Source organism: Brienomyrus brachyistius, unplaced genomic scaffold, assembly GCF_023856365.1.
Source record: "Brienomyrus brachyistius isolate T26 unplaced genomic scaffold, BBRACH_0.4 scaffold56, whole genome shotgun sequence".
Lineage (NCBI taxonomy): Eukaryota > Metazoa > Chordata > Actinopteri > Osteoglossiformes > Mormyridae > Brienomyrus > Brienomyrus brachyistius.
Genome location: NW_026042331.1, coordinates 490,541 through 516,199, shown reverse-complemented (window position 1 = coordinate 516,199; position 25,659 = coordinate 490,541). Strand labels below are relative to the sequence as shown.

The 25,659-nt window shown below is 41.0% G+C and overlaps 1 protein-coding gene across 3 annotated transcripts; it reads right to left on the bottom strand.

The window, feature by feature from the left end:
• Nucleotides 1-1,788: 1,788 nt before the first annotated feature.
• On the bottom strand, nt 1,789-24,230 carry LOC125724458 (potassium/sodium hyperpolarization-activated cyclic nucleotide-gated channel 1-like). 3 transcript variants are annotated; one of them, XM_049001160.1, is made up of 12 exons: nt 23,945-24,230; nt 16,233-16,357; nt 15,578-15,956; nt 11,553-11,714; nt 10,907-11,412; nt 8,258-8,690; nt 7,283-7,444; nt 4,936-5,154; nt 4,629-4,775; nt 3,136-3,376; nt 2,572-2,742; nt 1,789-2,483 (listed from the first exon to the last, which is right to left on the bottom strand). In XM_049001160.1, the coding sequence occupies exons 5-12, from the start codon at nt 11,374-11,376 to the stop codon at nt 2,371-2,373; spliced, it is 1,956 nt and encodes a 651-aa protein (XP_048857117.1). In that variant the 5' UTR covers nt 11,377-11,412; nt 11,553-11,714; nt 15,578-15,956; nt 16,233-16,357; nt 23,945-24,230; the 3' UTR covers nt 1,789-2,370. The 3 variants fall into 3 exon arrangements, with proteins under 3 accessions (XP_048857117.1, XP_048857119.1, XP_048857118.1); XM_049001162.1 differs by lacking the exon at nt 15,578-15,956; XM_049001161.1 differs by lacking the exons at nt 15,578-15,956; nt 16,233-16,357; nt 23,945-24,230 and having other exon boundaries at nt 11,553-13,975.
• Between the last annotated feature and the right edge of the window lie 1,429 nt (nt 24,231-25,659).

Genomic DNA, 25,659 nt, shown 5'->3' with positions numbered 1-25,659 from the left:
ATGTTGCTTTCTTTCCTTGTGCGATTAAAACATGGCTACGTTTTCCCCCTTCTCTTCAGTTTTTATATTGTTTATCTGACCCTCTCTCTTTCACAAGTATGTGTTGGTAGACTTAATATGCTCAGTGATCGTTACAGTTGTGGAACAAATATAGAGATGTTTATGATTTAATACCAAGACGTTCGGTGTGTGTCAGTACAAAACTCACACTATTCTGTGCCGTATATTACTTGTTCTTTGACTTATTTTTTCTGGTAATGTACATGGTCCCGTTGCCAATATCATTCATCTTATTACTGAGGGGGCTACTAATGATTTCTACTTTGGTGATCTTTTATTATCATTATTATTTTTGAGTATTAATGTAAGAAGCCTATTACAAAAAACTGACCCGTAAAAGTGTGGGTTTCTGCCTGGGGCAGAGTGGTGGCTCTGAGGCTAGGGGTCTGTGCCAACAATCAGAAAGTTGCTGGTTCAAATCCTGTGAATTGCAGGAGTGATGTGTGATGTTAATCTACATCCAGCTGTGCAAGGAGGTCCTCCAATTTATAGGAAAACTTGGGAGTTGGTGGCAGGATTGGCACTCCAGCCACCAGAAGAAAACTCACAGTGGTTCATTTGGACTAGTGCAGTGCTGAGGTATTACCCACTGCATTGTTGCACTTGGGTTCTCATCCTTGAGGTGGTTTATCATGTGGTGGGTGCAGCAACACGCTGCCAGCATATGCTCCTTGCCTCTTTCTGCCTCTAATCCAGAGGTATTCATAATAACTGAGACATGGCTAAGGAGATCCACCACCTACCTTGAAATTCTCCTAGCAGGTTACAGTCTGTTTAGGTAGGATAGATTGTATAAGGGTGGGAGGGAGTTACTAAAGATCACTAAAAAGATCTACTAAAGATACTAAAGTGTTCTGCTGCTCTTAAAGACAGGGTACAACAGGTAAAATCTTAACACTTTCCAAACCCTTATTTGTCACTAAAGGGGTTCCACAGGGTTCAATCTATGGTCCCACATTCTTTTCATATTTATATAAATGAAGTTACTAGTTTTATTAGAGATTCATCTATTCATCTTTATGCTTTATCCCTCTGGTTCATCTCCTGCTACAGTATTTACAACACTTCAAGATCACTGAGCATATCTACCAACACTTTTTTTAGGGTCCAACAGGTTTTTCTACTCTTCACCTTGTGCTGTATATAACAAAGACTAAGACTATGTGGTTTTGTAAAGGTGTTTTACTGTTATTTATGGGGCTTTTCTAGACTGTGTCACAAAGTACAAATACCTGGGTATCTGACTAGATAGCTCTCTATCCTTTTCACATTATATCAACTGTTTATATAGTACAAAGTTAGACTTGGTTTTTGTATAGAATTCATTTTACTCTTACTGACTCAGCAAAACTGGCTCTTGTTGCAAGGGGCATTTATAGCTAAATGGTTAGCAGAATGATAAAGAATATCAAGCTTCTGAAACACACTTTTACAAGTTGACCTGTACAGTAAATGACATCATCATAATCAAGCATCGGAAGAATTTACTTTCGAATGTATTGGGTGCACAAGAACATAAGACCGTTTTATTTTTTTTGTACAGGTCCTTTCAAGGACATTTCAGACTCTGCTTCAGGAAAAGCAAAATTAATATTAAGAACATCATCTATTATCTACAGTAACAGAGAAAACAGATTTTTTTTTATATGGATTTTTATTGGATTTTGTTTTTATACAGATAGGTCTATAAATCAAGCAAAAATAAAAAATATTATTAAATAGCCACAGTTTAATATAATCCAATAGGCATATTACAAAACCTTACAAAAATTAAGGGAAACCAACATAAACACAAGCAACCAGAATAGCTGCAAACAGCTTAACATGTCTTGTCATCAATTAAGACAGGGCAGTAGGGATGTGCAGAGATGCTTTCAATTTTAGAATTGATTGTAACTTTAAATTAAGAACGACAGAAACACTTGCTTTCTTATAAGGTGTATAAATATTTATTTTAAATATTATATTATATACATATAATGAAATAACATGTGTCTTCTTGTCATTACAGTGTCTAAAGGCAATTTGCTCACATATAAAAGTGTGCAAAGTATGATGAAACGTAGGTTAAAGAGTTAAATACAAACACAGGATATAAAATAAGAGGGGTTTAAGAACAAAACTATCTAGGAAGAGACCTGGAGCTAAAAGAGGAGGGGCTGAGTGTGGGACTGTATACATTCTGGAAAAGGTCTGGAGTAAGAGAACTGCAGGCAGGAGGCAGGTTGGGTTTGGGTTAGGGGTGCTTATGCTAATTCTTGCTCCACTGCTTTGGCTGGAGTCAGTTTTAATGTAGAAATATAACATTCATTAACCATATTTGCTGGCCTGTCCACCTAACTCAGTGTCACACTGGGATGAGTCTGGAGATGTCATAGTGCCTTCTCCTGCCATGCTATTCTGCTGCAGCAACTGCTCCTCTCCTGGGAGAAAAAATCATAAGAATAAAGCAGAAGAGCACTACTCCATCATGCACAAAGAATCACATCTCCTCCCTTCTTAACATCCTACTTTTATCATTGTGTCTTGGGTTATCCGCATCATCAATTCCGTAGATCTGTTTCATGAAGGGGTACTCTTCCAGCACCTCATGGAAGTCATCTGCTGACAGGGAGTAAAGGCGGCAGTAGGTCTCGGCCAAGACAGTGGCTGTGCTGTCTTCTCGGGTCAGCAGACACATCTCTGGGGTAGTGTGAGACACCAGGGTTGGGGTGTGGTAGACAGAAGATGGTGCATCAAAAAGTTAGTGATGGAAGAAATGAGAGTTGGGAAGCAACAGTGGGCAAGGGTCAATGAGCCCAATAAATAAACCCATCTTGTATTTTTAGCATTTAAAACAGGTATTACAGTTAAATTGTATTTTTCTTTATTAAAATTGTGATATTTTCAAGTTAAGAATACTTGAGTAAATCACGTCCCAGTACCTAAACCAGGAACTTTAAACAAAGTTGCTACCCGTTGTCCTTATTAATTAAGAGAAAATTAGAAGTAGAGCCAAAAGATTACAGTATAAACTGCACAACACCCCAACCCCCTCCCCCATTGTGAGGAGCATTGTTCCTCTTGGCAGCCTACCACCATAATAAGCCCCATCGGTGAGGCTCAGCTCCTCATTATCGGAGGTGGTCACGTTGATAGTGCCATGCTGGATGAAGTACATTTTGCGCGCCGCCGAACTCTCGCGTATGATGATATCCCCAGGTAGGAAGACCTCGAGGCAGAGCTTGGTCATCACGGCAAATACGAAATTTGGGTCCGCAGAAACAAATAGTGGCACATTGGTCACCAAGTGGCGGCAGTTATGGTTCACAATTTCCTAGAGAAGGGAATAGATGAGGTGATTTGGAAGGCAGGGATAAGACAAATGGATGTCTCTCCTCTGGATGGTGCACCGTCCATCCACTAGAGAGAGACATAAGCACTTATTTTTAAAATAATCCCTGTTCATGTGTGGCAGAAGGCCAATATCGTTACTAATACATGTGAAGTAAATGAGCGAAAAACAAAAAAAAAGCATGCCATGAAGAATCTCAGAGACTGTGAAGCATCCCTAAGACTGAAGTATTCCATAAAGTTCTGAAGCATCCCAGAGAAAACACAGGGCAGTAACTGCTCATCATTCACATCAGTGTTGCCATGGAAGGTCAAACACACATTATTCAGAATGGATTTAGAAACTTCTAAATACTGTATCTTACTATATAAATATGCATATTTTAGCTGCATAAATTAACCACAAGGAATTTTTCTATTTTATGGAGACTTAAGCACTTAAAGGCAGTTTCTGGAGAAGATCTACCGAATAGACATGCAGGCATTTACCACACATTTTATCAGAAAAATTGATTATTTTGAAACCTGGATTGCTAATATTTACATGAATACAGTACCAGATGATTGCAGAGGGTATAGTCTGGAAATTCAAGGTATAAAGCATTTATTCCAAGTAACATGTAAAAGAACCCATTCCAAAATAAATGGGAAAGAAATATGGTATGATGAGAAAAATCTCAGACAATAAAACTAAATGCTAAACCAACCAGTTCAAAAATTCACTCAAACTCTAAAAGATTTGAATGTACAATTAAATAAGAGTACAGGCCAGCCGCCCACACATTTACTCTGAGAGAACTCACAGAGAATCTGAACACACTGCAGTATAAAAATGCCAGGGGACCAGACAGCAACAATAATAAACAAAAATGATAAATAAAAAAGAACATTAAACAAAACAGTTCTATCCAAATCAATCATTCTCTTTGGGAGCCAAGTCCAAATTCAGTGAATGAATGAATGCAAAACAACAGCCTAAACACACAAGAGCTCAGCCCAGAAAAGAGCTCATAATAATAATTTCAACCAGTTAGAAGCTAGCACTACCAGCAGACAACTCACCCATACTAAAAATCAATATTAAAAATCACAGTAAACAAGGTACCAAGTAGAAAACAAATGCCAGAGTATCGTGGACACAGAGAATCTTGCCCCAGATCAGGCTCAGCCAGCACAGCCTCAGCACAGAAATGTGCAGATAGGTTGGTGATTGACAGATAGAAGGTGCCAGAGACCTCTCTGATTGGGTCGCTCAGCTCCCGTAGGATTCTGCTTTCTTCAAACATCTTCCCCTGGAACCGGTGCTCATAATAATCATGGATCCTTTGCCTTAGGTCTGCGGGCAGCTTATGATATGCCATGTACTGCTCCACCTGCTTATACTAGGACAGAATTGCAGAAAAATCCATCAATAATTAATTCTCAAAGCTCAGGGAACAACAGTGATTTTGAGCTTTTTATTAATGGGCACAAGTAGTCATTGATTTTGGTTGGCAGGCTAAGTATGTAAGGCATGCCAGAGGCACTGGCATAGGCTGATACCTTCTCATCGTACTGCCGACGAGATGCATCTAGTGACTGAATGAGTGTGGTGGCGTGGCCCAGGAACATAGCATAGCAGGTCGCTCCCACCATCATGCTGAGCATGGTGAGCCAAACCTCCACTAAGCCCTCCGGAGCGTGGACACCATAGCCAATACACAGCATGTGGCTGATGGACTTGAAAAGGGCAAATGAGTACTGTGCAACCCAGGTCTGGTTCTGAGACAGGGACAGTGACAGAGAGTGTTGTAAAATCAACATTCCGCTTTGAGCATGGGCCATGAAACAGACTCTGCTGTGTATTAGACAAAAGGGTTCCTGCTTATTATCAGAGAAAACAAAAGCAGATTATTGCACATTCTTCTAATTGTTATGATCTTGCATGTATTTATTTTTATACACCACACACTGATGACAGAGAAAGACACCCAACGCAAACTTGGTGTTCCCTGGGTTAAGGACGCAAATGCTGGGGATTTTCAGAGGAAACTTTCCATGGGAATTTTTGGGAAATTTGTATTTTCCTGTGTATGTACATTTGTGATACATACAAAAAATAAGCATATTCATATAAAGAAGAGAGGTATTGAAGACGTTTAGTTTGTTTATCTGCATTCAGTGCAGTGCAAGCTGAATCCTTGGGTTCCTTTAAATCAGAGCTAGATAAGATTTTAACAACTCTGAGCTATTAGTTAAGTTCTCCCCAAGTGAGCTTGATGGGCCGAATGGCCTCCTCTCGTTTGTATAGTTCTTATGTTCTTATGTTCAAAGGCAGCTCATGTTGAGAGGATTTGTAAGATCCTTGCTGCAGTCAGTAATAGGGGCTTGGATGAGCAAAGACCCTTCCAGCAGGTTGATGCCAAATTACATCAGAATAAACGTTATTAAATATAAGTAATATAAATGAGCTAGACTGTTTGATGGATCACTTGGAGTAACTAATTGTTTTTCTGAACACTATATCCGCTTTTACAGTTTTTCAATTTTATATTTAAAACAATAACAAAAATTTATTTCAACCAAATGCTTTTGTTAGCAGTAAAAGTGGAAAGCAAAAGTAGCTATAAAACTGCATTTTCCAAAATGAATTAGTTGACGATGCATTATCAATTCCCAAATTTCCCATGTTAAACTTTCCATGGAAACTATCCGGAAATTTTCCACTCCTTTGCAACCCTTTTCTGGGAACAGCGTTATTAACATTCCACAAGCACCACACACACACACACAAGTGACAACACTTCCTTGCACAAACCCACACACACATAGAGAAATAACACCCCTTACCACATACCCATGCACACACATATGCATTGATAATGCTTCCTTACCACAAACTCATACACACATGCAGAGACAGTGTCATCAGACCACACACCGACACACACATGTAGAGACAGTGCCTCCTTACCACACACCCTCTCACGCACGCAGAGACAGGACCTCCTTACCACACACCCTCTCACGCACTCAGAGACAGGACCTCCTTACCACACACCCTCTCACGCATGCAGAGACAGGACCTCCTTACCACACACCCTCTCACGCATGCAGAGACAGGACCTCCTTACCACACACCTTCTCACGCACGCAGAGACAGGACCTCCTTACCACACACCCACATGCAGAGACAGTGCCTCCTTACCACACACTGACACACATATGCAGAGACAGTGCCTCCTTACCACACACCCTCTCACACACGCAGAGACAGTGCCTCCTTACCACACACTGACACACATATGCAGAGACAGTGCCTCCTTACCACACACCCTCTCACGCACGCAGAGACAGTGCCTCCTTACCACACACCCTCTCACACACGCAGAGACACAACCTCCTTACCACACACCCTCTCACGCATGCAGAGACAGGACCTCCTTCCCACTCACCCTCTCATGCATGCAGAGACAGTGCTCCCTTATCACACACCCTCTCACGCACGCAGAGACAGGACCTCCTTACCACACACCCTCTCACGCATGCAGAGACAGTGCTCCCTTATCACACACCCTCTCACGCACGCAGAGACAGGACCTCCTTACCACACACCCTCTCACGCATGCAGAGACAGTGCTCCCTTATCACACACCCTCTCACGCACGCAGAGACTTATCACACACCCTCATACACGTGCAGAGGCAGCTCTACCTTACCACACACCCGCACACATATACAGACAGCATCTCCTTACCACACACCCACATACACATGCAATAGACAGTGCCTCTTTACTATGCACCCACACACATATATGCAGAGACAGCACCTCCTTACCACACAAACGTGCAGAGACAGCGTCCCCTTACTACATACCCACACGTGTGTAGAGACAGCGCCCCCTTACCACCAAGTCATTCTTGACCACCCAGCAGTGGGATGGGAAGTCCTGCATGCTGGGTACCAGGAACTGCAGACAGCCATCCCAGTGACATAGCAGTAGCATCATACCAATGAGGTTGGTGATGCGCAGCAGTGCGCTGGCCTTGTCATACTTCGTATTGAGGATCTGGGAGAGTGACAGAGGGAGAGCGAGAGAGGGGAAAGGAGACAGAGAGATAGAGGGAGGAAAAGAGGGAGTGAGGAAAGGGGAGGTGGAGAGAGCAAGACAGAAAGAGTTAGAGAGTGAGAGAGGAAAGTGGAGAGAGAGAGAGGGAGGTAGAGAGAAATGGAGAGAGGGAGAGAGTTTTGCACAGGTTATGAGCACACATCCCCATTACAATACTAAAACCTTAAAAGACATCCCAAGAAAACTATGACTTTAAACTTAAATCCCTTATTTTTTTATATCATCTACCTGTAAAAATGGTTTTGTTTGAAATCAAATTTCATTTCTGAACTGAGTATCATTCTATGTCATTGAAATGAAAGTGGATGGGCATTGGCTATGAAGACAGAAATAGAGAATCAGTCAATCTATTACTAAGTCTGTACACGACTTCATAATTCTGAAGTGCACCATGTACAGTAACGGCTACTAGCTTATTAGTTCCTTTAGAGTAGGGTTTCCTAGTACAGTAATTTATTATTCGTGTGCAGAGTTTTCTTTTGTTTAGAGAAAAGCACATAAACTAGTTTCATTTGGTCACTATAAGGATATAATGCTCAAATCATGAATATATGCCAGCTACCAGGACTGGGGACCCAACAGAATAAGATTTCTTTCCCTAAATTACATGCTACCTTCTGCTCAGGATAAGCAGAACTATGTCTATCCTCTCACTTCTTACCATCTTCCCATCAACTGCGGTGCTGATCCATTGCCATGCTGATACCCGGAGCTGAGATCCCACCCCCCCATTTCCTCAGGCACACCCCTCACCTCCTCCCATTGGCGAAGGTATCGGATAAGTCGAGACAGCCGCAGCAGACGGAGCAGGCTGAGGACCTTTGTGAAACGCATGGCACGCAGTGCACGAGCCGTTTTGTACATGTCTGAGTCCATATGGTCGTCCAAGTCCACGAAGAGGAAAATGTAGTCCACAGGCATGGAAGACACAAGGTCCACAGCGAACCAGGTCTGGAAGTAGTTCTGGCGGATGGCAGTTAGATCCAGCACAACCTCGGAGGTATCCTCTTTCAGGAGGCCAGTACGGAAGTTGAATAACAGATCAAACAGGAACAGAATGTCACTAATGACACCAAAAATGATTCCAAACCATGAGCTGTCATCACTGTCAAAGAATGTGATTCCAAATGGCAAGGTTATCAAGTTTATAATCATCAGGACCAGCATCAAGAAGTCCCAGGAGAACCTGGTGAGATGGGACAGGTAAAACGTGAGTGCCTGACTGGCAATGCATATTCACAGGAGTCTAAGCCTTTATACAGTAGTATAAATAACAGCCTCAGGAGTGCCCATGTCTGGAAGACTGTGGGTTGAATCTCATGGGCAAAGGAATAACCTCATCACCCTTGGGGCTCTTGAACAAGGCCCTTAATCCCAATTTGATCCTGCTCTCTAATCCCACGCTTTCTTCACTTGTAACACTTTGGACAAAAGCACAAGTTAAAAAAATCAGTGTAATGTAGGACTGGGTGATATATTGAGAAAATATTGTATTGTGACTATGAACTATTCATATTATCATCAATTAGAATATTGTTATTTCTAAACACTAATTTCCTTGTATAATTTCAGTTTTAATGCACTATTTTTACACAAATTATATCGAGGTAAGAATCTCTTGCTGGTGTAATTTATCGTTATACCTATCACATACTTCATATCTATTAATAAAACAATTTGGTCATCGTAATAAAAAAAATTGAAAACCACCTGTCATATTTTACTGTTTTCAATGAATTTTAGTATATTGTGAATAATATCAATATTGTGAAAATCTCTGAAAATATTATGGTAAGATATTTTTAGGGCATGTTGCCCAACCCTAGTCAACTCCATTCTCTGAAACAAACAGTGAAATGTCCTGTAGGCATTTTCTAATTTTGTGTTCTACTACAAAAAAAAAAAAGTATGATTTATGATAATTAGATTTCGTTTTCTGAATCTCAAGGGAAATTCTAAGGGAATTTTAAGCAAACACATAGCAAAAAATGTAAGTAAAGAAATAAAAAAATAACATCTATTATATTGTGGTAATTAAAGATATGTTTTGATATGGAAAAATGATATCATGATAACGTTTGCTATATCGCCCAACTCTAGCATAATGTGATGTACACCTTGTCTTACACTCGGGATGGACAAAATGACGCTTCATGAAACATTGTATGTTTTTTTTTACCTCATTAGATGGTGCTCTCTGTTCAAAAAAGAACACAAAGCTTGCGCCAACTGTGGACTGTGAACTGTTGTAGTTCTCATTATATTTTAACTGTGCACCAGTTGAAGGGACTGAGCTATGTTCAGAAAAATATTTTTCATTGGTTTAATTTTTGTATGTATGTTTGGGAATGAACTTTGAATGAAAATGGTGAATTGAAGAAAAAGAATAAAAGCATGCATCAATTATGGGCTTTAGTGCCCTCTATTGGACAAAGTTGGTCTTGCAGCGCACCAACGTATCTGTACTCTACAGCAGGGATTATCAACCTCGAGGCCCAGCTGTTGACTATTACAAAGTGTTGACGATCCACTGGGTCCCTACGGCAGCCCAATACAGGTCAAACCACATTTACCATATATAGATATGCGGCCCACTGCAGGATGCGCCCCGCTATGGGCTGCAGACCAGTGACTGAGAAACACCTGGGCACAACCTGAAACCCAAATCTTGCCCCCATCATGTTGTTAAACTATTGAAAAAATGCAGGGTAGTTATTAAAAGAATCAAAACTCCACAGACGGAAAACAGTTTGAATTTTATGGGTGTATGACTTTTTGGGATACTTTCAAGATGGTAATTCTTCATCTGAGCAGTAATTTAACTGAAGTATATCTGAAATACATGACAATACATGGCTTATATTTCAAACATATCAGGATGTAAAAGACTCAAATTCATCCCTGCTTCCTTATCTAAAGATTATGATGAATCCAAAGGGCCATTAACGTTATGCAGGGGAACATAGTGAAGGGCAGCCATCCATATAAAGGCTGTGTGTGCGTTTACAAGCGTTACTCAAAGAGGAAGCATGACACTGTGCAGCGCCCTGAGCCAAGTCTTAGTCATTCATTCACCTGCTGTAATCTCAGCATCATCGTTATCTTGATCAAGGGTTCTTGAGACTGACCAATTGAGTAGATTTCACCAATGAAGGAGATGTTTTCTGTTATACTAAATGATTTAGGGTCAATGATGGTAGACTTTCTGTAACCATTTTCAAAATGAACAGAAGCACCTTTTACTACATTTGAGTTTCCCAAAAAGTGAAAGACCATTGTAAAGTAACGCATAAGCAAACAGATGTACTCAATGGCCTCTGATAAAGTGGCTTGGGAGACACATGCTTCCCATGCAATGTATCCCTTGTGTTTCAGCTGAGCCCTGCCCCCACCCCCAGATACCTGAATTCACTGAATGGGTGGATGATCCATATGCCAAGGGACCTCACCCTCTCCTGCTCCATGAGCACCCCCTTCTGGCTGCCAAACATGCGCAGGGAGAACTTGTTGATCGACGGCACCAGCATGGGTGAGATATGCCTATAGATGCAGCCGGAGTTGTCGACGTAGGTGTGTCCCTCCCCATCTTGTGTGACATCACCCTGGGAGGCCACAGGGATGCCTCTGGTTCCAGCCAGGGGCTCATTAGTAGCACTGCTTGCCTTTCTGGAAGAGTCTCTTGATTCACCAGATTTGACAGCAGCGAGAGAGTTCCCTGAGGGCCTCCGAGTTGGCTCAGAATAGTTCCTCATGGTATCCAAATGGAAGTGGTTTGCGTTTGCTGTACGGGAATTGCCATATCTGCGGTGGGAGGCCACATTTGTAGAGGAATTGTCCTCACCTGTTGATGAAACAGTCACCATGGTGTCCATAGCATCACAAGAATGGTGCTGTACCTGGTTTCTTTCCTTGAACAGTGAAGCAGGAAGCAAATGATTATTCATCAATATTAGATGATTATCGTCAAGTGAAGTCATCAACACAATGTACGCAAACTACTCTCATAGGAGAGATATGATCTTTCCTAAATAACATATTTTCAACATACCTCAGAAGGAAATCCTATTGGAAGTCGTACTTCTGTTCTATAGTTGTTATTTCCTTAAAGATGCAGGTAAATAATATCCTCCAAAAAAATTGCAAAAATAAATTGTTCCCCAGACAGCGACACTCTAAGCCTTTGCCTCTTGCGCTGCAGCACTCGGTGCGTCTGATGGGTGATATATTTCTATTAAATATAACCTATGTATCCGATTAAAGGTAAAAAAGGTATCAAACATCACAAAAATGCGAAGGCCACAGCGTACATGCACATCCAAGAAAGAAAAAAGACAGATGGTTGGCAAAGCATACCAGGAAATTAAGGAGAAACATCAGTTTGAGATGAGCTTACATTTCAAATGTAAAGTAATGTACTATTTGCTGAAACCAAGATCAGGGACTCACCAGAAGTCAAATTAAAAGAGGTAATTTAGTCTAAAAAATCAGTGTAACTCTTCTGGTACTTGTTTAATTTTGCTCTTCGTTTCTTTGATTACCCCTCAGAATGTTCAAGAAGTCCTCCAGCTGAATCACCCAAACTCCTGTGAGTCTTTCTTTTAGTAAGTTTTTAGTAAAACACCAAAGTGACTGAAGAAAAATGAAAAACAAAATGAAAATATGAAGACCTGCAATAAATGCTAAAATGGCAGTAATATTATAGCTAATATGATAAACACGCGGCGCGCATTGCCGTATCACCACCTTCCATAGCCTAAGGTCGTGCCATTTAGAGCTGTGCTTGTGGCACGTTTGTAAAAGTGGGAGGAGGCAGGGAACTGAAAAAGTAAAGGGTGAACTACGTAGGATGGGAAAGGATACCCAGGCTGGCATGTTTTAAAAGCCTGCCTTCTAACCTATATTATATATATATATATATTATATATCCCCACGTTCGCGCATAAAACAACATGTGCCTCTATATGATTTAAAACGTGATATAACCACTCAATTTTGACATAAGTTTCACAATACAGGAAAACAACTCCAGGATCAGTTAACTCGAGTTGGATCTATTATGACTTACGTCAGGGGCCCATTGTAAACAATGCTACAGGCGGCGGGTTTTTGAAATATTAAAATAAAGTGTTCCTAACTGGGAGCTGTATGGATGAGTGTAGGGAGGATCGGGACCCCCAATCATTTACATTTACATATCACATACCTGTAGCTATTGAGCTCTATATATTACTGTGCAAAGGTCTTATGCAGTGAAAGAAAATGCTTAAAGCTATTTACCTAGGTAGCAACTATATATTTGCTCAGAAATAAATACACAAATTAACGTTATAACATATGCAAATTAAAAGTAACAATAAAAACTAACTAGAATTTCTTCTCATTATAGTTACTATTGCCTTAGCTGGCTGCAAGAACTGCTTCAGATCCCAAACCTCTCCACAGGGGCACCCAGCCATTCCATGTATTTGGTTAATTTCATCACTGGTTCAATTAACTAATTAACATAACTGGTTAAATAACTCACTGAGGTATTAATTCGCCAAACATGGTGTGGTGGTGGTCAAGTTATAAAAATACAATAGTGTATTGGATGGTTACTGCAGACACTGAGGTGACTTCAAGAGATGTTATGAAATGGCTAAGCCGACACACTTTGACAGGCAATATCATAGTTCAACTTGAAGATTATTTAAATATCAATTTCTTTGACTGTACTGTAATTAAGATGCTTTATAGATTAATAAATAAATTAATAAATACTCCATTTATATGGGTAAACGTTTTGATAGCTTTCATAGTTTTTTGGATAAGTTTTGAGAGACTGTTGATTGGTAGCTCTTAAGTAGTAGCTCTAAGAATGTGCGCAATGACCAGAGTCTTATGTTTTGACAAAGTCATCATCCATCCCTCTTGTAAATGACCTGTGTTGTGGCATAAACGTTATGATAAAGGCGAGAATATTTGCACAAGACGAGGAAAAATGGAAAACAGAGCAGGAAGATGAAAATAAAATTAGATATTATATCTATTACTTAGAATTAGGGGTTATGAACCAGACGTTCTGACAGAATAATGAAAAAAGACAACAGTGATGTGTATCTAAGGTAACAACCTTTCTCTTATGCCTCCACACTATAAGTAATTCACAAGCTATATGGTCAGGGTCACTGCACACTTTGTTCAAAAGCTTGATGCCATAGTTCTCATTTCCAGTCAGGCAGTAGCTGTGACTACACAGGTTATGGTGTTTCACTCTGTCAGTCAGTGTTTTGGATCCGATTACATTGTATAAGCAAGAAAGAGTTAATGTGTGGGAGTAATTGAATGGGATGATGGGAGTGATCTCATTTAACTGTGGTGTCAGTACACACGAGTTAACAGCTGGGAAATGACAGCATGTGCTACTGACAGAAGGACTAGAGGAAGAACTGTTCAGCATGAGTCAAAGACGTACTAGTGTCTTCAGCACCCACTGCTCCATCCTATCTATCTATCTATCTATCTATCTATCTATCTATCTATCTATCTATCTATCTATCTATCTATCTGCCTGCCTGCCTGCCTGCCTGCCTGCCTGCCTGCCTGCCTACTTACACCCTTGTGCAGATTATTTGAAACAAGTTGTCACACACATGCATGCAGAGACCTGGGGCCTGCTGGTTTGCACAGCCAACAGGGCAGAGAATGTACTGTATGGATGGATGGAGGCACTATGCCCACAGACAGGCAGTTCTGCTCGGTTGGGGTTAGAGCTGGATGGTATGACTGTGCTTCAGCCATCCATGTATGTTCTATTGAATGTTCTGGGGTTTGGGCACCTCCCCATGTTGTTGCGGGGTTTCCTCCACAGTCTGAAAACATGCTACGGTTATTTGGAGTTGCCATGTTCTCCATAGGCATGAATGGTGCGTGTGCCCTGCAACAGATTGGCGCCCCATCCTGGGTTATTCCCATACAATTTTTTTCAGTCCACCAGGTCTTAAATCTGGACCCAAGATGTTAAGTATGATTCAATGTAACTGTGATGTCTGTCTTAACTGTGGTCAGACTGTCTGCATACAGGCATGACAACTTGTTTCAGTTAATTTGTACAATGGTCTGTCTGTCTATCTATCTATCTGTATGTCTCTCTGTCTGTCCTTCTGTTGGTCTACTTGTTTTGAGTGTTGCCAGAAAGAGGGCCTCCCAGGCTGGTTCATTCCCTCTGCTACAGTCCAGGCTGAGAAACCTGGGGAATTTGCCAGGATGAGTCACAGAATGTCATCCAGCAGTGTCTGGGTAGAGAGATTAGGAGAACATAACTGAAAGGGAAGCAAGGTGTGCATGGCATCAAATAGATAGGTACACCAACGTCCGGCTCTTGGATCATGATGTCATAAATGTTGGCCCAGCTTTGGTGAAAAGGGGATTTTTTCAGTTTTGATGCCATCTATTTTGCGGACTCTTCTGATAAATAAAAGATAGGGATGGCCTATGCAAGTGACAGGAATGCTCACAGTAGCATGAGTCAGTCCATTAGCAGAACATGCATGGCAAAGCCTGCTGCAGTACTGATGTGAACACTGTAATGGGAACACTGGAGTGAAAGTTCTGCAACTCGAGAAACAGGGATTTACTGGACAATAAATAACACCCAACAGCACAGACAACAGCACAGATGTAGATAGTAATAGATATAAAAAGTAGATATAAAATGATGCACACCGTGGCTACAATGATTTTGTGATGTAAAAAATAAGATTAATCATGTCAGACCTTTGTTCTACCTTTAATGTAAAATTGCAGCCTATACAAATAAGGTGGAAAATCAGAAACCTTTTAGGGAAAAATTTTTTAATTAAAAACATACAATAGCCTGGTTGCATAGGTGCATACATCTTTTTATAACTGAAATGTGGCTGTGGTCAGAATCCACCAATCACATTCAGTCTCATGTGAAATACTAGTTAGTCTAGACCTGCCATCAGTTAAGGAGGTAAGGAGCACATGCTGATATATTGTGTTGCCACACCCACCACATGACAATCCACCTCAAGGATGAGAACATGAGTGCAGCCATGCAAGAGGTGATACCTCAGCACTGCATTAGTCCAAATGGAACAGTGTGAAGATTCTCCTGGGGGCTGGAATGCCAATCCTGCCACCAACCCCCAAATTTTCCCTGGAAGTTGGAGAACCTGCTTACAGGACTGGATGTAGATTAATATCATAGCCAGGACAAAGCAATTGCAGGTTAAGGGCCTTGCTCAAGGGCCCAACAGAGTAGAATCACTGCCGACATTCACAGGATTCGAACCTTCCAGCAACCTTCCAATGGCAGGCATAGATCCCTAAACTCAGAGCCACCACTCTGCAAGTAAAGTGGCTCCAAATAAAGTTTAGCTGTTCCTTTAAGATTTTCCTGATATCTTCTTGGTTGCATCCTACTGCAAAAGCCATGGCCTGCAAAGAACTTTCAGCAAGAACAAGATCTCATTGCACCACAGTGACACTACCAAGAATAGGACATCCCTGCAAAACTGATGAGAATATAAGCAGAAAACTATTCAGTGAGGCTACCAAATGGCCTAGGGCAACATTCAAGGAGCTGTAGCAATTGTTGGCAAGTTCTGGTTACTTCTTACATGTGATAACAATCTGCCATTATTTTCATATTTTTCGGCCAAGATTCTGAAATGAACCGTTGGGCATGATAACAACACAGCACACCACCGAAATAAGAGCATACCCACTGTGATGTGTGGTGCAGGCAGCGTCTCCAAATGTGGCGCAGGCTGCTTTTCTTCAGCTGTAACTGGAGCTTTACTGAAGGTTTAGCAAAGCGTTGAGGGAGTCCTGAAAGCCTCTAAATACCTGTTGATTGAAAGCGGAAAATGAAGAGAAATTTCACAATTCAGCATGATGACGACCCAAAGCATACATCCAAATCACCGCAGGGATGGCTTCACCAAAAGAGCAACATTTTGGAACATTTTGCATTCACCATGTGATGGATCTAGTACATTTTTTCAAGGAAGAGGGGAGAAATATTGTCAGGAAAATCTTCCTGTTTTTTTTACCTTGTTTGGATTGCAATTTTAAAAGTGGAAAAGGTTCTGACATGAATTATCTTGATTTCTTTTTTTTACTACAAAGGAACCTGCCATCTTAATAGATTGTATGTACTTTTTACATCCACTGTGTGCTGAAGTCTGAGACAAGGCACACTGGAGTCAGGCGATTTTTTTGGCAACGCTTTCAAAGTAATTCAAGCCCGGAAGCATAAACAAACTCACAAACTGCCAAGGTATCAGTGACATTAGCTCCTCATTATGCTGTTAAATGATTAATTGGTGTTTAAGACACATATCTATGATGGACCCTTGCAGTTTTGTGCTGCGGCTGACGTCATCTGCGCAAGGCTCTTCAGCAGGGAGGCTTATAATGGTTAAGATGCAGGCTGACGAACAAGGCCATTTAATCCGGTACATGACTACAGCGATCATCATCCTTGGCATTATCCTCTGACATCGAGTGCTAGGTGTGCTGAGTCACCAAGTCTCCTGAACACCCCCACCCTGACCCCCCTGCTTCAGTTTTTCTCTACTTCATGACTGATCTACCTGTCATGTTATTGATTTACCTGTTTGTTGCTGGAGCTTCTTAACATCTGCCTGCTCTATCTATAGTTCTGATTCTGCCTGTTTGTATGTTTATAAGTGGAATAGCATCCAAAGCTCCATGTCATGTGGGCTATCAGTGCCTTACACTAAAACCTTATTACTTATACAGTAATAACCTTATATATGGTGTATAACGTGATGATCATCTTCACTGTGTAACTTCCATTTTTTTTTTGTTAATAGATATTCCAGTCAACTTAAGTGGTATTATTGCAAAGTCGAAGCATTTGGAAATAACAGAAACTCCAAAGTCTCCAACAGTCTGTCGACTCAATAACTGCAGAGTTCCAAACTTGCTCTACCATTAACCCCAGCAGAAAAACTGTGTGGCAGGAGCTTCATGGAATGGGCTTCCATGGCCAAACAGCTGCACACAAGCCTCATATCACCAAGGGCAATGCCAAGCGTTGCATGGAGTGGTGTACTACTCCACCAACTCCATATTGATGCCTATGGATTTAGAATGGGATGTCACAAAAGTGCCTGCAGGTGTTATGGCCAGGTGTCCCCATACTACTGGTTATATAGTATAGATAAGTTCTGCTAGGCTGGTCTTCCCACAACAAGTATCGTTTAGCTTTGGAATACAGCTATACAAAACAATATATTAGAAAGAATTCCCTAAAGAATTTCACAAAAAAATTTGAAGAGTATTCAGTGTTACTAAGGGACCATAACTAAGGAATAGCCAATGGATCAGTGGCTGGAAGAGTTTGTCGATGTGTTGCTGCAAAAATGGGCTTTGAGGAATTTCATAAAGGAGGGACGGTGGATGGGCCACTCGTTCTATCACTGACAGACGACACATGAGAAACACAGCGTCAGGCATCATGGTAGTGGAATGACCAGGTGACTGAACGTGAGATGGAATGCAGGTTCAAATGAGATTAGCTGCCATTGCATTAATGGCTCTAAAAGCCAGCACCAATTAGAACCAGAATCCAAGTAAGACAGACAAGGTGAGGTGTGACAGCCCTGTCAGTAAACAGTTAATGGTCTTTTAATTTTTTAATATTTAATTTTTTTTTTATTTATTTTAATTTTAATAACTGACTACACTAGGAGTTGAGCTGCCTTTTCTACATTTACAACATATTCATCTGATGCTTTTATTCAAAGCAACTTACAGTAGAGAAAAGGGTAATGATTTAAATGTACCTTCAGAGATTAGAACCCAAAACTTTTGCATTGTTAGCAAAATGTGTTGCTTGTTCAGCTACAGGAGCATACTACATTCTCATAAATAAAGTGTGTTCTTCCTGAAGTTATATAAAACAAATCTACAAGACCAGGAGATGCAAAATGATCAGCAAAGGATATCTATCATTATCCCTAGGTTCCTAGTGAACCTTTATGGAGTCAATGTCAATGATCCAGGCTGAGCTTAAGAACATAAGAAATTTACAAACGAGAGGCCATTCAGCCTATCAAGCTTGTTTGGGGAGAACTTAAATAATAGCTCAGATTTGTTAAAATCTTATTTACATCTGATTTAAAGGAACCCAGGGTATTAGCTTGTGCTACACTAGCAGGAGGACTATTCCATACTCAAAAATGCTGTGTAAAGAAGTGCTTTCTCAAATTCGTTTTAAAATGTTCTCCTACTAATTTCCACTTACAGCCACGAGTTCTAGTATTTAAACTAATATTTAAATAGTGATTTAGCTGAACAGCATCCAGACCTGTTAGAATCTGGATCATGTCCCCCCTTAGTCTCCTTTGCTTGAGGCTAAACAGATTCACCTCAGCTAACCTCTCATCATAAGACATTCCTCTAAGACCAGGAATCATTCTTATAACCCTACGTTGCACCCTTTCCAAGGCAGCAATGTCCTTCTTAAGGTATGGTGACCAAACCTGCACGCAATATTCTAGGTGGGGTCTTACCAAGGACATAATCGTAGCATCACCTCCCTTGACTTAAACTCCACACACCTACAGATGTAACCCAACATCCTATTGGCCTTTTTTATTGTGGGACATGGAAGCATCAACATACACACCAAGGTCTTTCTCATAATCTGCTACCTTCATTTCAGTGGAACCCATAAAATATCTGTACTTTATACTTCTGCTCCCTGCATGGATTACCTTACATTTATTTATGTTAATTTTCATCTGCTTGGTATCAGCCCCAGTCACTAATTAAATCAAGATCCCGTTGTAGCCTCTCTGCTGCTAGATCGGTATGTGCTACACCACACACCTTGGTGTCGTCTGCCAATTTAATCAGTTTACTGTATGTATTGGTGGCAATATCCATCCATCCATCCATCCATTTTCCAAACCGCTTATCCTATTGGGTCGCGGGGGGTCCGGAGCCTATCCCGGAAGCAATGGGCACGAGGCAGGGAACAACCCAGGATGGGGGGCCAGCCCATCGCAGGGCACACTCACACACCATTCACTCACACATGCACACCTATGGGCAATTTAGCGACTCCAATTAGCCTCAGCATGTTTTTGGACTGTGGGGGGAAACCGGAGTACCCGGAGGAAACCCCACGACGACATGGGGAGAACATGCAAACTCCACACACATGTGACCCAGGCGGAGACTCGAACCCGGGTCCCAGAGGTGTGAGGCAACAGTGTTAACCACTGCACCACCATGCCGCCCCCTGGTGGCAATATCATTAATGTAAATTAGGAACAATAGTAGTCCTAAAATTGAACCCTGCGGTACCCCGTTATGAAAGTAGGCCCACTGTGACATTGTGCCTCTAATAACTATCCGCCGCTTCCTGTTGTCTGTTAACCAGTTTTTGATCCAAGCCTAAAATGCCTGCAGCTTTGAGCTTAAGCAAGAGCCGTTTGTGTGGGACAACGTCAGAGGCCTTCTGGAAATCCAAGATTACATTGTAGGTCTTTTTTTGATCAATTTCTCTTGAAGCTTCCACAAAGAACTCAAGTAAAAGGACCTATGGCTCCTAAATCCATGTTGGCTATCTCGCAGAATGTTATTTGAATCCAGATAATCTACCATTTTTACTTGTATTATAGCTTCCATTGCTTTTTCAGTTATGAAAGTTAAACTGATTTTCCTATAGTTTGCTGGATTACTTCTATCCCCTTTTTTGAATATGGGTGTTTTATTAGCATTCTTCCAATCAGAAGGTACCACATCAGCAAATAACGATTTCTGGAATAGTAAAGTTAAAGGTTGGCTAATAATACCCCTCATCTCTTTTAAGACGATAGGTAAGGTGCCATCAGGGCCCTACGATTTATTTATTTTGAGCTTAGCTAGGCTTTGTACCACATCAGCCTCAGTTATACATATATTGGTCATAGATGACCCTATATTCGTATTGAATGGTGGTAAGTTACTCATGTTCTCTACTGTGAACACCGGTGTAAAATAATCATTAAACTAATTTACTATATCAATTTCATTTTCAATTATTAGGCCCATACTATCCTGCAAATTAGTGATTTCGGCTTTTAGAGCTCATTTGGAGTTAAAGTATTGGAAGAAACTTTTAATGTCATCCTTTGCCTCCAATGCAATCTTTCCTTCTACATTCCTCTTGGCTGTTTTTAACTCAACCTGTAGACTTAGATATTCCTGCATTATTTTGAAAAAATTAATTATTTTCCATTTGTGGAAAAGAGCCCTTTTCCTCCTGACTTTATTCTTAATTTCCGTAGTAAACACCCTTGGTTGTAGTTTCCTAGATTTAGTTTTGCTGGAAACAGGTATGAAGTCCTCTTGCACTTGCAACAATGTGCTTTTAAAACATTCCCATGCCTCTTTAAACATTTTGCTATTTAACTCCATCCATTTTACAGTTTCTAGTTTCAGTCTCAAACCATTAAAGTTAGCCTTCCTAACACTGTATACTTTTGTTTTGGACTTTGCTCTTCAGACACAAAAATTAGCCTCAAATTAAGCCATGTTATGATCACTACTGTCCAGTGGTTCTAAAACCTCTAATTTTTGAATCATCTCCTGGTTATTAGAGAAAACAAGTTAAAGAAGGGCTTCTCCCCTGGTAGGGGTATTAACAAACTGAGGAAAAAAAACAATCCTGTACTAATTCCACCATCTCAAGTTCATTTACAGAAGAGCCAGAGACTGTGTCCCACTGTATCCCAGGTAAATAAAAATCACCAATAACCACCACATCATTTTTATTACTCATAATCCTGATATCGTCATATAACATTCTGCTTTCTTCTGCAGCTATATTAGGTGCTGTATAACAAACTGACAATTAGGCTATTTGAGATTTTAGCATCTACTTTTATCCATACAGCTTCTGTACTTTTAATTTTATCAGTGAGCTCCCTTCCCTGCAAGTTTTATTTTACGTATATTGCAACACCACCTCCGTTCTTGCCTATCCGGTCTCTATGGAACAACGTGTAACCATCCATATTACTATTCTTCTCCATCATTGTCACTCACCCATGTTTCTGTTATTCCTATAATGTTGTGTCTCGTGAAATTAAAGCCTCTAAATCATGAATTTTTATTTCTACTCCTAGCATTTAGATACAGACCGCAAAGGGTAGGCCTTTTACAGTGCCCACTTTTAGTATTAATTGGGGCCTTCTATCTCTCCCCACCTATATTCTTAACTAACCTCCCTGCCCCCCAGTCCCTAGTTTAAACATTCCTCAACTACTCTACACATACGTCTCCCCAATACAGTGGTTCCCCTCTGGTTCAGATGCAACCTGTCCAGCTTAAACAAGTCCCACCCGTTCCAGAAGGTCCTCCAGTGCCCCATAACCCTAAACCCCTCTTTCCTACACCACCCTTTTAGCCACACATTTAATCTCCTTATCTCAGCTAACTTAGCCTGGCTTGCACGTGGCACAGAAAGTATTCCAGAGAATACCACTGTGGATGTTCTGCTTCTAAGCTTATCCGCAGCTTCTATAAATTTTTCCTGCAGAACAGCCCTCCTCCCCTTGCCTAAGTCATTGGTGCCAACATGCACCATGACGACTGGATCCACCTCGGCTGGGGCCAAAAGCCTGTCTACACAATTCGGAAGGTCCCCTACCTGGGTACCAGGCAGGCAAGACACTGTACAGGACCCTCTATCATGGGTGCACACATAACTATCTACACCTCTAATAACTGAATCCCCCACAACAACCTCCCTCCTCCTGGGGGGAGGGGGCTCCTTGGTGCCCAACCGCCCACCTGCCTCCCCAGTCTCTTCCGGCTCTAAAGCTGGAAGCACCTGAAAGCAGTTAGACACAGTCACTTCACATGATGCCACCTGTGTAAACTGCGTACGCCCTTTTCTACGTCTATGACCTATGTTTACCCAGCTCTCCTGACCTATCTGTTCTTCATTCTCCCCCCTCCCCACTTGTGACATACACACCGTCTCCCTAAAAGGTGTATTAACTCTCTCCTCTAACTCATTGTTGTGTCGGATGAGAGTCAGTAGCTCCTTGAGGTCACGAACCTTGCTCATGAGTGAGTCCACTAACTCATGTCACTTGCAGATAAAGTCCGAATGGACGCAAACATCCAGAAGGGCAAACATCTTGCAAACACAACACTGAGCTGGCCCCATAATTAACTAGCTATGACCCTGTCCTTTACTCCCAGCCCAGTATATTAATATAGCGTAATATAACTTTTAGTTGATCTAATTAACGTATAGTTAAAACAATAAATTGCCAAATACAACAAAACACTAAATTAACACTAGTGTAAGAACGGAACGTTTTAAATTATCTGATAGCGTCAGAGATAACCTTTGAAGTTAAACTTTTAAAATAACCAAATTAACAATCACCTACCCGAGACTAACTTCCTGCTGAACCACGTTTGACTAAAATAAAGCGAAATTGCTCTTGGGAGGCCGAAAAACCACAAAAAACCCATCTCAAAGCAAACTACTGCCGGAGCGGGAAAAAAAGTGGAAAATGTCCGACTGGCATCCGAGCAAAGCTCAGGAGCAACTATCCTTTTCCGAGTTAATGTTACCGACGTTAGATAATATTACCCCGCGGGTGTTTGTTGCGAAGGTACGCGGACAGAAACGCCGCTCACGCGACACGCGCAGCTATCGATAACACTCGCGCTGTTTATTAACAAGGACAGAAAAGCACTCACGCCGGCCGAAGAAAATAATAATAAATGAAACAACAACCACCCATGTAACCGTACTGGAACACAAACACTCAAATACACTTCCAAATAATTCCAGTCAACCGCTTCAACAGGCGCACAACACAAGTGCACACAGCGTCTACACCACCCCCTCACAGTACAGCAATCCCAGCACCCCCTCTCATTCCGAATGATGTTGTTTTGTGCCCCCTGCTGCTGTAACAAGCCTCCAGTCTTGACTCTGACAAGTGAACAGTGATTTCATAATTAATGGTATCATAATTAATTTCTCATATCATGTGAAAATTGAATCCGTATACTCCCTTCACGTGCTAGTTGGAGGGTCCTACTCAGAGGTGGACATTTAAGGTCCAGAAAGTAAAAATCCAGACCAAGATTTAGTTACAATCAGCCAGTTTATTATAGAGCCACGTCACAGAATTTTGAAGTCGGAATTACAAATATGTCATATTATTCAAGTGCTTTGTTGGTTGAAGCACAAGGAAAATTGATACTTTTTTTCTCACCTGTTTCTTGGGAAAATCCTATTTTGATTCCATAATATACATGCTACATTAGGAAAATGATGATAAATAGCATTGTTTCATATCAATAAGGGGTACACAGATTTCAGATGTACACAAGCAGCAGCTAACGATTGGTGTATTGCTAAAAATAAATAATTAGGCTACATACCATTTAAAATTGAAAGTGTCCTGTCCAAGCTCGGGAACTTGGGTATCAAAAGTATTTCCAAAGTTCCAACTCAAAAGTACGAGTTGAGGGGTCATTCAACTTGTGCAAGTTGCAAGTCGGCAATTCGTATTTAATCCCCACTGTATGTAATGTAATGTCTTTCAATATAATGTACATCAGCTTCCAATGTCTTCGTAGAGCTGTCACGCTTTTAAAAAATCGTTCGAACAAATTAAAAAAGTCACGCAATTCACTTGGATATATTACAATACATTGTTTTATTAAGAGTACGTACAACGTCACATATGTACGGAGCCCCTAAGAGGTCATGGTGGGAAAAAATAATAAATAATTAATACATAATAAATAATTTTGCGTTCCTTCACAAAACGTTTGCTTCCCCCGTACACAATACTTTTGCGTTCCTTTGCAATAGTTTTGCGGTACTAATGACTGAACACTGTGTGTTTAAAGTACAAATATAGAATTAACGGACTAATAAGTATAACCCTAAACGTTACAGACATGTCCAGTTAAGTGTGCTATAAGCATGCAGTAAACCATGGGGGACAATGCATACTATGTTACTTTCATATGTGTGTTTTATACGTATTTATTAATGATTGTACTATGTCCATTCTCCGCCAGTGACTTTAAGCAAGACAGCTGCTCTATTGAACGTGGAGTGCACACATAAAATGAAATATTAATTAATTAATAATTCGCCCGTAAAACAATCTGGAAAACCAAGGGGCATTGCTTGCTTTTATTGAAAGATATTACAGCCGGAAAACTAAATGTACAGTGATACCTAGTTATACGTCCGCTTTAGGATGCTTGGCATACGACCTTTGTCTGACTCGCGTACTATGACTTGTATGGGTGAAAATAAGTCACGACACCGCGCGCAACACTTCTTTACCTCTCTCGTGACAAAGCTACTACTGCCCACGAGCGTCAGTACGCCAGTTGCTACTATTCAGTGGACAACCCGCGCTATAACTCCCTTTTCATTTATTTCATTTAATTGCTTTTATATTTATGTATTTCAGTATTAAGCAGTGTGTCGTGTCGATCGGCACACGGAGCGGGGAGGAAGCACAGGATTCAAAGGGATCGGGTGAACACGCGGTTTATTAGAAAGGAGACAAGAAGGACTGACCTTAGACTTCAATAACCGGATTGGGGAAACATACTTTAATGCGGACTTAAATACGGAGGACTAATCGACAGCAACGAGAAACAGCTGGTAACACGGGGATTTCACACTAGTTAGCGAGGGGGCATGACACACAGGAGGACCGGGCGAGCGGGGCATGACAGAGTGTTTACATTATTTTATTCTACCCCATCAATGTATAATATGCCAATATAACAACATGGGAACGGATTAATCGTTTTCCCTTTATTTCTTATGGGAAAAATTCGTTTGGCATACGTCCTGTTTGGTAAAAGTCCAAGGATATGGAACGGATTAAGAAGGTATTCCAAGGTACCACTGTAAACTAAAAATGTTAACTTTACCGCGGTGTCATAGTCAAGGTTAACCCAAACTACTTTCGGGTATACCTCCCTGCTGTTCGAGCTTGATGATGTATGTAGAGATATGCAGATCTATACTGAAATATTCCAGAAATAACCCTTAAACCTTCACTCCAAAACCGCGGTAAAGTTAGTTTTATATGCAGTTTTCCAACTACAATTTCTTTACAGTC